The 16,434-nt window shown below is 37.9% G+C and overlaps 1 protein-coding gene across 1 annotated transcript; it reads left to right on the top strand.

Moving 5' to 3' along the window:
* Positions 1–4,247: 4,247 nt before the first annotated feature.
* LOC128863334 (serine protease grass-like) lies at positions 4,248–15,626 on the top strand. The gene is made up of 5 exons (XM_054102452.1): positions 4,248–4,556; positions 9,140–9,396; positions 14,744–14,940; positions 15,020–15,112; positions 15,196–15,626. The coding sequence occupies exons 1-5, from the start codon at positions 4,323–4,325 to the stop codon at positions 15,516–15,518; spliced, it is 1,104 nt and encodes a 367-aa protein (XP_053958427.1). The 5' UTR covers positions 4,248–4,322; the 3' UTR covers positions 15,519–15,626.
* Positions 15,627–16,434: the final 808 nt, after the last annotated feature.

The raw sequence follows: 16,434 nt of genomic DNA, 5'->3' as shown, positions 1-16,434 counted from the left end.
AATTATATGACACAAAGTGTCAAAGTTTATATAAAAATTTTCAAAATTACATCAAAACTTTGAATTTTTTAATCAGATTTTTAAGAATTTTTCTGGCTATTTGAATTCATTTAACTTTTATGGAAATTTTAAGTGATTCCTAAATACCATTGATTTTTGACAATTTTTTTTCGCTGAAGTGTCACATCTTTTCTTCAACACAAAGTGTCGGATATCGGATGTTTTTTTTAGTTGCATGAGAATTATCGATATCGATAACTGGGGCTTGACTGAGCAGAGAATGGCAAACTGTGTTGACATTTCTGTTCAGTAAGTTTTTGCAAATCATCATGAAGTATCAAGCGCCAATTGTGGAATACATTTTGAAAAAAAAAAAAAAATTAAACAAATCTATTCGCGAAATTCATAGAGCACTGGCGGCTCATCGCTCCTTATTTCTTTCGAAATGCGGAAGGAACTGCCGTAACGGTGAATGACAAGAGCTATAGAACTATGTTGACTGAAGATTTGTTTCCAAAAATTAACCAGCTAAACATCGACGACATTTAGTTCCAACAAAACGGGGCTACTTGCTAAACAGCGCGCCTAGCAATAGACTTATTGCGATATTCAAGCCAGAATTGATGGCATACGGCCAGATTTACTGGAAAAAGTAATCAAAAATTGGACAGAACAAATATACCATTCAACTAGTAACCACGATGGTCATATCCGGGATATCATTTCAAAAAATAAATGCTATAAAATTATCTGCCAGATTATAGTAAAAAAAATCATTCCAAGAATACAGTGTAATCTCTCCAATGGGACTCCCTTTTCTTCTCTTGGGCGGCTATTTTTTCCTATAACAAGTTTTAGGTATTGGCACAAATTTACCTCTCTTGAGCGGAGAAAAGTTGAATGACGCTGAGAGCCCGCCCAAAGGAGGTTTCACTATATTTCTGTTTCTTATTATCGTTTTAAGTTCTCAAGCTCTTAAAAAATATCCAATGGAACATCTTGAACAGCACAATTCAGGATCGACTCGATTTCTTCACACCACTGTTTTTTTTATAAAATACTAGCAACCCGCCCAGCTTCGCACGGGTATAAAATATATTCCCTATGTCACTCACTGAAAAAATGATTAAAATCGATCCAATAGTTTTGGCTTATTCATTATTGCCCGTGGCCCGCACGCGTTAAATTTGGAGTAAAACAATTCCCCTTTCTTTATAGCATGAAGATTTCCTGCTATCTTTGGGATATCTAAATTCATACCCTACATTTTTGCATATTAACTTTTTGCATTTTTACATATGTATTTATTTTATTTTTACAACAATTACTATATTACAGAATGTCTTTACATACAACGTTCATAGCCTTCTTGTCATTAGACAATACAAACATGTTTTCTCTAGAGGTTACTCTTGAAAGAGCGACATACAGTTGGCCATGTGAAAAACAGTCAACACTCAAATCTAAGCCTGCAACGTTGAAGGTTTGACCCTGAGATTTATTAATGGTCATTGCAAAAGATGTCTTTACCGGAAATTGTAAGCGTTTAAATTGGAATGGTAGATCCGATGGTATCAGAGGGATTCGGGGAATCAATACATCTTCTCCGGTACCACATCCTGTGAGTATTGTGCACTCTATTAAGAAAGTTTTCAGTGATTTTACCAGCAAACGCGTGCCATTGCAAAGTTTAGGTGGACTTAGGTTTCTTAATAAAATAACAGGACAACCTATTTTCAGCTCCATTTTGTGAGGAGGGAGTCCAGGCGGTTTCAAAGAATTTAGAAATTCTGTAGGAAATTGAACAGCTTCTTCCAAATCGAGAACAGTATCGACCGAGTAGTATATTTTCGTCGGCGCATCAATCTTTGAAATAATCAAGTTATTTACTTTATCTACTTGTTCGTTAGTTGGTGACAGAATAGCTCTTTCTTTAAACCAAGATATTGTCTTATAACTTATGTTATCAATGTCTGGATAGACATTGTTGACTAACTCTTGGATGTTGTCTATCAAAACACAAAGGTTTTCTAGGTTAATCCTTCCCTCACTTTGTGTTAATTCTCCATTGCCAACTTTTAGCAGCATCTCTGGAAATAGCCTGTTCTCAGGTGAAGATGACGAAATTCTCATATTAGTTTTAAGCTCTAATTTATTGACATACGACTAAAGGTGGGATCTTTTTAGCGAAGCATTTATTTCGTCAGCACGTGTTCCTCGAGTCACAACTGGTAGGATTTGACGGAAATCTCCTGAGAACAGAATCGTACATCCACCCATAGGTGCATTTTTGTTGCGCAAATCGCGCATTGTCCTATCCAGTGCTTCCACAGACGTCTTGTTTGACATGGTAGCTTCGTCCCAGACTATTAATGAGCAGTCACGCATCAATTTTCCTGTATTGCTCTGTCTAGAAACACTACAGACGCTGTTATCATCATCGGTGGCGATTTTCTGCGGGTACTTCATTGTAGAGTGTGTGGTTCGGCCTCTTTCCAAAAGACTCTTTCCAAAAGAGTAGCGGCAATGCCGGATGACGCAACAGCTAACGCAATTTTTCCGGTAGATCTCAATTACTAATTACTGTTGTAATATCTTGAAAAATATTGTTTTTAATTATACGCTGTAAAGAGCCATATACATAGATCTATATGAAAACAACAATGTATTTAAGGTATTTAATTGGATAAGGATTAATGTTGTACCTATTTGTTGAAATCGCTTCGAAAATAAGCTATTAGTTGTCGTAAAAAGTAAATGACAAAAAATGTTATTGTATGGAATTGATAGCAAACTAAACGCACTCCGAATCAATAAAAACTATTCAAAAACTGTATTTTAATTATGTGCGATTTACTAATTTAGAACGTGAAAATAGCGTTTTATTTCGCTGTAAAATTGTATGTACATATAATTAAATGGAATTCAGTACATACATACATACATATGTACATACGTCCGAAATGAAATAATGCGAGCGATTCGTAAATACATACATACATACGTCACCATACGATGTAATTCAACATTAATGAGGTGTGGTGAGATTATCGCTTAACGCCTATTGCTTCATTCGGTTGACAGCGAACACACACACAAACAGCTTTTTTTGGAAAAAGAACTGCTTTTGTTTAAACAATTTTGGTTAAATAACAAATAAATCAATTTTTTTTTGAAGCAGAACGAAAGTAAATATTTCAAAGTTAAACTTCAAGAAAGTTTCATTTTAATTGGTTGATTCGTTTATGATTTATGGCCGTGAAAACAAAAAAATTATGTTTTTTTGCCACATTTTGACCGATTGCCACGCCCCCTTTATATATTTCTTCACATTATATAGATATAAACCTTCCTCTTCAATCAATCTATCTTTAAAAAAAACCGCATCAAAATCCGTTGCGTAGTTTTAAAGATTTAAGCGTATAGGGGACATAGGGACAGAAAAAGCGACTTTGTTTTATAATATGTAGTGATTATACTATGTAGCACAAAAATCATGTAATGAAAAGTTTTAAACTTAGTAAATTTTTTTTTTTTTAATTTTAACCGCACTTTTAACTATTATCCTGAATTCTAAAAATGTTTCTGGATATGCAGTTTTATAGCCCATTGAACAAAGTGCAAGTTTTAAGAGTACCAATTACCATTGATTTTTGACAATTTTTTTTCGCGATGTGTCACGCTTTTTCTTCCATACAAAGTACATCGCAAATTTTTTGAATGCAAGAAAATACCACCGTGCTTGGTGCCAGGGGGCAAGGATATGAGTCTATTACAAAGAAATAATGTTATAAGAAATGTCGCATTAAATCTTGTTCTGATTGTAATACTCACCTACTCAGTAATAAGAAGGTTTTGAGCGGAAAGAACTGTCGGCATCAGAATTAGATACTCGTAGGTTAAAAAAATATATCTCAATTTGGCTCTCCCTGTATATACAATGTACTTAACTTACATGACATCATGTTTTTTTTTGTCATTCTTCAATATTGTAAAAATGCAATGGGAAAATTAAAATATATTTTTTTCTAATTCTGTGAATACGAAGCGCTTAATCAAACTGTTGTAGTCACATTATTTGCTTTTTTTAATTACGCTCGCCGGCATTTGCGATAAGTGCTAAGATGTGATTGGAGTGCCGCTAAACCGCTTTTGCAAGTTTCGCAGAATGCACAGCTACACCCAGCTAATGAATTTTTGATTATTTATGCAAAAATAATAATAAGGCACTTTGCGCAGTGCTGCAGTGATGCTTGAAGAGTGAAGATATTAAGTTTAATTTTTGAAACTTGGATGTGAACATACATAGAAATACATGTGAAATGGCTCAAAATTCGTGTTTGCGTTTATTTTTATGTATTTGCATTATGCTTGTGTTTACCTTACTAAAGTTTTCAACTGCTTCCGACACCTGTCTTACACCTTTTGGCGCTTTACGTGACACAGCGCCGCTAAGTGAATGCAAATCAATGGTCGATTTTTTAAATGAGTACGGTTTGAAATTGACGCCGGTTCAGAGAAAATTTGTTGAACTGAGTTTTGTGGATCTCAAGAAGGTGAGAGTGAATGAATATAATGGTTTTTTGAATATGGGATATGTGAAAGAGTGTTTGCAAGTACGCAGTATGGTGACTCCATTTCAAAGAGGTGTGGAACAAAGTTATTCATTTCATACTAAGTTTGAATATAATTTTGAGCGACATGAATATTAAAAAGTGGTTATTTTAATAAAAATATACACATATGTTAAAAGTTTGCGGTTTCAAGTGGTTCAAAAAGTGATTTTTCGAAATTTTTCTTGCTGACGCTGTTGGGTGTTTTCTTCCACATAAAAAAATGTGGAGCAGGCGTTAAATTGAGAAAATGCATAAGACAACAATCAAAAAAATTCTCAAAAATCAGTGCAATTTTTAATCTATGTACTTTAAACTCCCACTTTATGATACCAAAATTCAATGGTTTATAAAACTGAATATACGAAAATTTTCTCAAAAGTTTGAAATTTTTATGAAAAAACGTAGAATTTTTACAAATTTTATACAAGTTCGAAACTTTGCTTTATATGTTTTTTGTTGTAACATGAACTATATATATATTTCCATAGTTCAATTTGGGTCAAATATGCACCCTTTCATTATATAATTTGTTGCCACTTTAAAGGTGGCTTCATAATGCCTCACTCATAGAAGTCTTGGTTCATATTGGCGAAAAATTTAGTAATTAATTTTCGCAATCTTCTCTTCTTACTAGTTTCATATCACTCAGGAAGATTTGCATTGCGAAAAAGGTAGTAATGGCTTGGTCCCATGCCCGGACTCTATGCTGGATGCACTAAAACTTTCCCACAAAGCTCCGGAATTTTTGAAAAGACACTACAGACGTGTGTGGCCTTGCGTTGTCGTGATGGAACACAACACCTCTTCTGTTGGCCGTTTTCGGTCCACTGCTAGCTTCAAAAGGTCCAGTTGGTATTTGAATTTAGTGTTTGGCAACTCATGATAAATGATTTCTTTCAAGACCCAACCCCAAATACACAGTAGAACCCTCCTGGCTGTTAGCCCTGGTTTGGCCACCGTTTGAGCTGCTTCATCATCCTTTGGATTGATTTCATTTCGTTTGACCAAGGCTTCGCAGATGGAAATTCGAATTTTTTGGTGTTAATTGGAACTTCTTTTTGAATCGAGCTCTGCGCAAATGGTTTGAAACTGGTTTATGGCCGCTCTTTGGCTCCTGGGCGATGGTAAGACTACTAACAAGCTAGTCAACTTCGATTCTCTCTGTGATTTTATCAAAAATTAGGACATATTCTTTAACATAAAAAATGTCTGAACGGAATCGACGAAAAGAACGTAATTAACTGTTAAAGTTCGACAGCCTGGGACAGTTAGGTAGGTTGGAATAATGAATTCGTCCTTTGTTATACTATTATGAAGGAGGTGAGGTGAAAGAGAAAGACCGATGGGATACAGGGAGAGGGCGGGGAGAGCTGGTGGGGGGTTACGTACGATGACTATGCTGCGTTTGCGTCAACCGCTTTGTGCTGCTGATGAAATTCATCAGATTTTTAATGTCAGCGCCAGCTATATCAGCAGACGCAGCAAAGAAGTAAGAACCAAGATGCCTGGATCTTTGCCCCGCCAGAGCAGGGCAGCTAAGAAGAAGGTGCTGAGATGATTCCACCTTATCCTACTTACATTTAGCGCAAAAAGGACGCGAGGTGATTCCAAGTCTCACAGCATGCATTCCTCCCGCTTAGTGACCTTTGAGAAAACCCACGAGATTCGAGAGCTGATATTTTGTCAACCTCAGAAGCGCGCCCGAGCGCCTCCGGTCCACACGTGGCCAGAAGAATTTCGCGAGCTTACAAGTTTGTGTACTTGCCCAACGCTCGTTGAGTTGGCGCAATGCCCATCTTTCCAGGAGCAGGCCGCAGGTAGTCAGGGGGATTCCAATTCTCTCCCTTCGCGGAGAAATCACCTCACATGCCCCTTGTCTGGCTAGCTCATCCGCCTCACAGTTTCCCGCAATACCGCTGTGACCAGGAACCCAGATGAGGCTTGTGTCAAAGAATTCGGAGGCAGTCGAAAGTGAGGTCAAGCATTCCCTGACCAGTTTCGAATGCACCGTCACTGACCTGAGGGCCCTTATTACCGCTTGGCTGTCGGAGTAAATATTTACTTTCTTGACTGTTAGTACGCATGTGAGCAACCAATCAGCTGCCTCCTTGATTGCGGCTACCTCTGCCTGGAACACACTGCAGTGGTCCGGTAACCTGCATTTGAGTCTGATGGAGAGCTCCTCGCAAAATACTCCTCCGCCAACCTTTCCCTCTAACTTCGATCTATCCGTGAACAAGTTCACCAGGCCCTGCCCCCAAGTGTAGCCCCCCGTCCACTCTTCCCTTGAGGGGCAATGCGCCAATCTAAATATAATCAATCCCCACCATCATATCAATAGCTCTGGCTGGCTGTAGATATCTTTCTGTTGGAGGTCACATAATGGTATCAAAACGGCGCTTTAGTGCTACTTGAGGAGTGCTAGACCGGCATTTCACCTACCTACCTAATTACTGTATAAAGTATTGGCACCATTAACACCATTCACAATTTCAGCGGCCTGCCTTGCATTTTCGCCTTCATCAAAGAAAAATTGTTAAAAGTGCCGAATTTTGTTGACTTCCATTGTTCACACCCTGTAACTCACTACTGAATGGAACAAAACAAAAGTCTTAGTGTGAAATGTCACCTTCAGAATGAGAATAAACTTTAAATTGGTTGGTCGATACTTTATGAGATACCGATCACTACACCCATCTACCCAGAAAAACAAAAATGGATTTCTTTTTCCCAAACTAATATGAGTTCAAGAATTGAGTTTTCACAGAAAAATGTATATGAAATTACTCTCAAAAGAGTTGAGGTTTTTCAGATACTATATCAGTCAGACCACAATAATCGTACAGTGATAGTAAAATCTACGAGGCGCATGCAAATGTTAAGAGAGCTCTGAGATACCGAAAGAAATGATAGTGTCGCAGGCACGTTACATCACTTTCTGATGGAAGAAATTGTAACTAAATAGGGTGGGTCTAGTGAACTAGTGAACTATAATTCTTCAAGATGGATCAAGTTGGACATTTTTTCTCATCTCAAAAGCTCGGGTTGGCAGCTAATCTTCATCTTTGCGACGGTTCCAAATTGAATTACACTTCCTTTGCTGTCGTAAAAGAAAGTGGAGAGTCTATATCGTACGGCCTACTACCTCCGCTTTGCAAAATTTTCACCAGCGAAGCAACAGCAGTTCTCTAAGCCATGTCAGAATTCAAGGGGAAGTTCCCCATTTGCGCAGAAAGGATGTCCTGTTTTCAGGCCATAAAAAACTACAATAACACTGTGGAACAAATTCAGGTTAGCAAAAATTAGGTCCATTCTGAGAGTGGCGGGTGAAAATAGAGGCGAAATTAGAAGACCCGTATCGCGCCGTTTTTTTATGTTAGTTCGAATTTTTTTTTAATCGGCCTTCGAAGTTTGCAGTCAAATGCCGATTTTCAGTATATTGTTTCATAAGTACCTCAAAAATTTTCGAAATCAATTTTTTCAAAAATTGTAATTGTTGCACAGGTCTCTAGCAATAATTTTGCTTTTACAGATTGAAAAAATATCAATTAGTCGACGAGTTATAGCCAAAAAACCATATAAACAATTTTGCTCCGATTTCGAACTTCGAAGGCCGATTAAAAAAAAATTCGAACTAACATAAAAAAACGGCGCGATACGGGTCTTCTAATTTCGCCTCTATTTTCACCCGCCACTCTCAGAATGGACCTAATTTTTGCTAACCTGAATTTGTTCCACAGTGTTACAACACACTAATGATGCCACAGCCACCGTATTCCCCAGATTTGGCCTCCTGTGACTTTTTCTTGTTCCCGAAACTAAAATGACCCATGAAAGGACGACGCTACGCTACGATTGACGAGATACAGACGGCATCGAAGGTGGAGCTGAACAAGATAAAAAATGAATTTTTCAAGTGCTTTGAAAATTGGAAAAAACGTTGCCATAAGTGCATAATATCTCATGGGAATTACTTTGAAGGGGGAAAAATAAATATTAATGAATAAATAAATAATTTTTGAAAAAAACAAAATTCGCGATACTTTTTGAACACACCTCGTATATAAACTAGCAATTCTTCAGGAGAGAACTGAAAACCTCCATTGATAGCGTAGCGTTTTTTAATTTATTTAACTATTTAATCTTATTTAAGCTTTTCAAAAAAATAAAAAATAAATAAATAAAGTAAATGTTTGCGATTTTATATGACTTACATTAACGCTCCGTTGGGTACCCGGGTCTAACCAGGATGTCTCTTTTCTATTACTTTGGACGTCAATTTAACATATTTATATTATAGCTAATGACTTGGACTTCCAGGTTGCTTCCTAAAATTTAATTTTCTATCAAGTTAAAGAATATAACCTTTTAAAAGAGATCCTCGAACAGGACCAAAAAAAAACCAGATGCCCATTCAAAGGTTTTAAAAAAGGTGTCCAACGGTGGGTTAAGCTTAAAACAAACTTATTTCCTGGCCAATTTGTAGTAGAAAGTTTATTAAATTCTTTTATTTCTTCCCTTAGCGCATCGTCTGCTGTGATCCGAGCTTTGACCCTGTACGCGCTTTCAAATCAGTTGGCAGTGAGATACTACGTAATCAAGGAGAGGCCTGTGGTGACAATTCTCGCAAGCGCATTTCTTTCGGTTCGGAAAGCACTTTTCTTTCGCACCCTTGGTCTGTGCTGCTTATCTATAAAAGCGAAAATAAGTTTCAATGCGGCGGTACGTTGATTACGAAGCGTTATGTGCTGACCGCAGCGCATTGCATAAAGACATATCTGTAAGGAATTCGCGCATTTAAATAATTAAATACATATACATACTCGTATACATTATATTATATATATATATCTACACATTAAGGCTGCACAAATTGTGCAACTACTACCGCTACTACTAAGAGCTTAGTATATAAAATTTGGAGTCGACCGCTTTGGGTTCATTGAACATGATTTGGGGTTAAAGGCTGAGCTGTGCTAATTGTAGAAAGAAATTTAAAATATAAAATATTTGTTTTAATACTTTTCTGGTATGACAGGATAGAACAGTTGGTACCGGGGTCTAGAAAATGCCTTACAGGTTACTCAGTTAAATAAAAGTTAGAAAATTAATATTTTGGCAAGCAAGCCCACCAAATCCAAACCGATTGGGTTTAAATTGTATATTTAACTTTAAGTTGTTACTTGGGCGTTAAATAATGCTCAGTTATCAAAAATAGGGTAAATATTTTTACTGAAAATACATCTGCATGTGCACCATGCATACATTTACATACAAATCTAAGGTCAAGTAAAAAGTTCTGCGCATTTTCTCGCTTTATTTCGCCAATGAATATAAACTGGTTTAGTAAGCAAACATGCCTGGTAACCAGATGGTGCCACTATCGACCGAAGATTTGGCAATACTTTTCCCCATAGATTAAACAATTTGGCAGCACCGATCTGTCATTACTGTAAAACTCTTTTCCTCTTTCTTCGAGAAGAAAATCCAAAATAATAAAATAGTAAGGAATATCCGAATCCGGTCAAATATAAGACACTTTGTTTGATTACTTTGGCACATTTTGCAGACAATTTCAAAACTTCGCTATTGAAGATGTTCTTGTCCTTTTGACACTTTTGTGTCATAAAAGAAATTTGACAAATCCCTAAAAGTTGATAAAATGTTTGGCGTTAGATCTGAACAATATGCAGCCTTCCATTCAAGCTCTCGCAGCTTTTGGCGCGTTGTCAAAGATGTATGCTGCTTCGTGTTACCTTGGCCCTCCTACTCACCAGTTCTTGCCACTTCTAGTCAAACTCCAGCTTTATTTCTATTCGATTGTTCGGAAAGTAATTTCGTTTTTTTTGTGGTGAAAATGAAAGACGATCTTCGTATAATGAATAAATATTTAATTAAAATATATATTGGCCATTCTGATCCAACACCTTTTGCCATCTTTCTGGTAGTAGCATGATTCCACGCTCATAAAATTGTTGGTCTTTGCTGGCAAAAAACTGATCCAGGTGATTTTTGACGTGTTCACTTGAGGTAAAGATTTTACCGTCCAACAATTTTTGCAGTGACCGGAACAAATAATAATCCGAAGAGGCCAGGACTGGGGAATATGGTGGGTATGGCAGTACATCCCATCCGAGCTGTAAAAGCTTTTGGCGAGTGACCAAACTTGTATGAGGTCTTGGTGGAACACTACACCTTTTCTGTTGATTAATGTGGGCTTTTTCTGTTGAAGTGCATCATTCAGTTTGTCCAGCTGATGACAGTAGACTTCCGAATTAATGGTTGTGTTATCCGGTAAAAGCTCAAAGAAAGTGACTCCTTTAAAATCCCACCAAGCAGACAGCACCACCTTTTTTGTAGATATCAGCTTTTGAAATGCATTGACCGGTTCATCTTTTCTGCTCCATGATGTCTTGCGTTTGACATTGTTATATACAACCAACTTTTTAACCGCAGTAGTGATATGCTTCAAAAATGGATAATTTTCGTGTCGTTTGAGGAGCGAAGTACAGACTTCAACGCAACGGCACAAATTTCTCTCCGGGGAACCCATATGTCGAGCTTCGAGGTTAAACCAAGGCCTTTCAGATGGTCATAAACAGTTGAATTCGATCAAATTAACTTCTCGCCGATCTCACGTGTTGTTATACGCCAGTTTGCATCAACTAATGCCTTTATCGCGTATTTATCAGCTTCAACCGGCGTTCCAGAACGTGGTGCATCTTCGCCATCAAAATTGTCGGATTGAATTTCGCAAACTAGGTCTGGCACTGGCTTATTGTCAACACATCTTCTCCATACACATCCCTTAATTTCTTTCTGCCTTGAACAGCATTTCTACATTTTCTGTAGTAACATAAAAAAGTAAAATATGACGAAAATGCTGCTTACTGCTCTCCATATTTAAAAGGGCCCCGACCCAAAACTATTGCGTAAAATCAATGGAACTTATTCACACACGAATCTTGCTATATCAGCTGTCAAAACATATTATATAATGACAATGCGACTTAGGTGTGAGGTTAGCTATGAAAAAATACAATTAAATCCTCTGTCGGGGAAAAACGTAAATTACTTTCCGAGCAACCCAATAGTTAATTCTAGATAGTAGAAGTTAAAATTGATATTTCTGTTTGCCAATATTCATGATCATTTTCGGCTGTTGTTCCCGTATGTGACCCATTTTTCATCGTCAGTTACCGTCCATTTCGAAAATGGGACGAGCTCATTGTGTTGTAGCAAAAAAATACAGGCTCAAATTCGGCCTACATGGCTCTTTAGCTCCAATTCGTGATGCATCCATAGAACGAGCTTTTTCTTGTGCCCTCCCTTATGCAAATAATTCCAGGCCGTTTTTAGGCTAATCTTCAGTTCCTGGTCAAGGGAATATGCGCTCACATCTTGTGAAATTCTACGATTTTCATGTCTTTATCACCATTTTCCTTGAGCTACAAGGATTGCATCAATTTCGACACCCATAATACCAAAAGGAATCATTGGAACCCAGCTTTATTATGGCATTTCTAGGCAAATATTCTGCACAATTTGTTTGGCCGCCTGTTTCAACTTTTCACCTTGGTAAACGTTGTAGTGAATAAAGCCCCTTTTTCTACTTCACTTCTGGAACTCTAAAACACACAACTGGTTTCCCAAACACAAAATTGTTAAAGACTTTTTTTTGAAGCGTAGTGCCACCTTTAAATTATCTGCAAGTATGATCCGATGATTCATCTAAGAATGTTCTAAATAGCAGGGAAGCCATAGAGGGATTAGCCGCAGACAGACGGTTGCATATCTGTTGGGTATCCGGACATAAGGGCATTGCAGGAAACGAAATTGTATGCGAGATTGCCAAAAGCGCTACAGGCAATTCGAACAAGAAAACGACATACTGAAACCGGTATAAATACGGTATACAATGACAACGCTGCGGACATGTAAATACGAACAGACAGGAATAATCTAGCCGCTTGCGAAACCGTGAAAATCATGTGTTCACAGAATGCAGATAAATACGCCCGATTCGTACCAGCTCTGTCTAGAAAAGAAAGCAGAACTATCGTAGATATGATGACAGGCCACAATTTTCTAGCGGCGCACGCATACAAGATGGGAATTACAAACAACGATAGCTGCGGATTTTGCAATGAACTGGAAGAGAGGGAAACGCTAGAACAACTTCTATGTTCTTGCCCAGCGTTAGCTAGAACCAGATTAAAATGCTTAGAAGCTTTACAATATGAGACGTTAGAATGCCTCTCGGGATGAGCTTCAAAGTTTATTTAGATTCGCAAAAGACGCAGACGTGTTACAAAATGTCTACTACAAAGAAACGTAAAGGTCTAGCTCCATCTGGTAACAGTAAGGATCAATAGGTCTATGTGATGGCTTTCAGCCAGCCAGGTCAACCTAACCTAACCTGATCCGATGCGATGTACAAATCGTGAGATATGACTCATTAAAGACATCTAGCGCAAAATGGTCAGATCTTTTTACTTCACTATACTTATGCGTATGTTAGGGTGGGTCCATTTGTAGAGAATATTCCCAGTATATTCGAATTCCACATATAATTATAAGAAAAGACGCCCATTCGGGCAGAGCTTTAAAGTCAATTTCTATCTTCTCAAATTTTAAAATAAGCCATCTTTAATTGAAACGAAAATTCAGAGCCAGTTATGACAACCAGGGTAGAAAGTAGAGGCAATACACATCCGGCTGAAAGTATGTAGAAAGGATCTAAAACCAAAATAATTGTAAATACACTGTTAATATTGTAGTAAAAAAAAAAGTATGATTAGAAAAAAAAATTAAAAATAAATTTAAGAAATATTGGCAAATTTAATTGCTTTTGTGTTTTCTGCAAAGTTTTAGTTTGATTTATATGAAAAAAATTACATGCAGTCACTTTTTCTATTAGGTTAGGTTGGACTTGGTTGATCCTGTAGTTTGCACATAGACCTGAAATTGATCCCTAATGATACCAAGTGTTTGCATGGAGAGTTTAAGAACTTATTATTATTATTATTTATTAGAATAATATAAAATATTACACTAACTTCGAAAAGAGCACACTAGCTGCATGGGCCTTCGGTGAAGGAAGAACTTCTTCTTTTGTCTTTAATACAAAGTTCAGATAATTAAAGTAGGCTGCTAATTTTTTGATCTGCTCCCCTCTCTAACATTGAAAGTGATGCACAATCTAAGCAGTTTATTCTTGTTTTGCTAAGTGCAGAGCAGTTGCAGAGTAGCTGTTCCAGAGTTCCTCTCGCCTTCACTTGCATGTATCGTTCTGCAATAGCTGCAGTTTGGTGGCGTACGATAGAGTGAGACAGTGTCCCATTAGTATCCTCACTGCAAGTTTACACTCTTTTTTGGGAAGAGATAAAATATATTATAGCTTGTAGACTTGAGATTGTGTCTGCGTAACATGATTTTCACGATCATGCATAAGCTGGAGTTCGTTTCTTGAATTATTGCTGCATCTATACCCAGTCGTTGCTTGCAGAGAGGTGGAGCCCAGATGGTGGCTTGTTTCGCAGTTCCTCGCTCATCGACATTGCCGTACGCAGTATAAGTTTGTCATTACAGCTGCTATTGGAGCGCTCCTTGGCTGTCAATGTAAAAGTTATTTGAGAGTTCGGAGGAGTGTTTTCTATGGCTAAGGCTGCTGCTTTCGCTACTAAGTTCTGCTGCGTAGATCTCAGTTTGGAACAACACTGCAGTAGTCTCGTAATTTGTATGACTGTTCCGAACAGAATACTGCGACTCCAACACCCTTTTATTACAATATTAAAACATTACATATAATAATAAATAAATTGCTTTGTAGCGCCATCATGAGATCCTTGAAAATAAAAGTAGATATCAAAAATAAATTTTTCTTGGCACCAAATCCTCAAGTACATGTTTGTATTAAAAAAATTACATTTATCATACTTCGTTCAGTATTAATTTTCATATTAACTTCGTATTATTTAAAGTTGGTTGGTATGGGGGTCTCTTAGAATTTTGTATAGAATTCGGATCTGCTAGGAACAATATCGGAAAAAATCAACGCACCCTAATGTATACACATGTACATATTATATGCTTATTTTCTTTTTGTTCTTTCTTTCCTTTTCCAGCTCTGGCGTTCGTTTGGGCGAACACGATATTGATTTGCCCATCGATTGCGAATTGGATGAGCTTGGCGAAGAGCATTGCTTAGCGCCAGTGCTCGATGTGGGTATTGAGAAAGTGATTAAACAGCCGAAATTTTCAGCAGCGAACTTCAATAATGATATAGCTTTACTGCGCCTGGATAGACCAATTATATTTATAAGTATGAGTTAGACGAGTATTTGATCCTACAAAAAATTAACGCAAAAGTTTTTGCTCAATCCATCAATTTCTTACTTCAGACAGCATAAAACCCATTTGCATACCAGAATATCAGAATCAAGTGATCGCAAAGGAACATGGCATTATAAGCGGCTGGGGTGCCACAGAAAATTGTAAGAAAACGGCGCGAAGCTAATAGCAAATATTTCATAAATTACTTGAATAATTGTTTGCTTTATATTTCTCATTTCTCTAGTAACGTTCTCGCATACACATCGTGAGGCTGCCATACCGATTATTTCACGTGAAAATTGTCAGTCGATTTATCGCCGCCGCAGCATAGATAACACAAAACTCTGTACGCGCGGCATTGAGGGCGAAGACACTTGCGACGGCGATTCCGGTGGGCCATTGTATGTACGTGTAGAGGGCGATGGTAGTGGTCGTAAATTCCGTTATATGCAAGTGGGTGTGATATCGCTGGGGTATCAGCACTGTGGAACGAAACAGAATACGCCGGCGCTATATACGAATATAGCAGCTTACTTTGACTGGATTGCGTTCAATTTGGAGTTGTGATAATGTAATGAAATTTTTAAGTATATTTTGAAATGACATGGAGCTTAATGAAAATGCTTAGAATGTTGGAAAAATATTCCCAAGTTTTGGGGAACTAATTCAAAAGTCTGCCAGTGCTCGATTTTTAAATTTGAATTGCTAAAGATGTATTTTTTTTTTGGATCCCTAGGAACACCACTGATCCCTAGGAACATCACAGCTCTCCCTTGCCTATCCACGACAGCTGACATATTTAACCACAGTGCTATATGATAGCCTTGCTTAGCCTCCTTATGCCCTTTAGCCGCATGTCGCTCCTCAGAGGATTTCTGCCGTTTAGACGCTGGCTTCCCGATGTTTGCTTGGGTCACCCGCGAAGTGCTAGGCCCATCAAAATGGATGGACTTTGCCTAAGTCAATGAGGTTTTATGCTTCTCAGATAAGGAGTTCTCGTCTACTGCCGCAAATCTATGTGATATGCGACCGTCTGACCGCTTCGTTATGTACATAGGCAAACCTAGAAGGACGCAAGTTTTTGACAAAACGTCCCTCCCCGGTTCCTGCTGTAACGACAGAACTCGTAGTCGATCTATTAAGACTGCTATTGGAAATAGTTAATCCTAACGCTTTTGACTACTGAGAAGTGCCAAGGCCAGGCCCTACCAAAGACTTAGTAGAGCTACAATTCAAAGATTGAGCATTGGCTGAAGCTGAATTGGAGGGATTGCCTCCTTCCGATTTTTTACAAAATCCCGAGTCTAGTTTGTTTTTTATATTTTGTGTTGTTTTTTCTTTATTCATGTTTTGGTCCCACGAGTGTGGAGCAAGGGAAGGTCTACTCGGGGAGCAAGGGAAGGTTGAGTCTCGGCACGGGTCGTATGGCACCTTATTCCAGCCCTCGGTAGAAAGAGAGGGGAAAGGAGAAACCAGGATCGGA

The sequence above is a fragment of the Anastrepha ludens genome, chromosome 5 (assembly GCF_028408465.1).
Source record: "Anastrepha ludens isolate Willacy chromosome 5, idAnaLude1.1, whole genome shotgun sequence".
Classification (NCBI taxonomy): Eukaryota; Metazoa; Arthropoda; class Insecta; order Diptera; family Tephritidae; genus Anastrepha; species Anastrepha ludens.
This window is presented reverse-complemented; position numbering and strand designations above follow the sequence as displayed.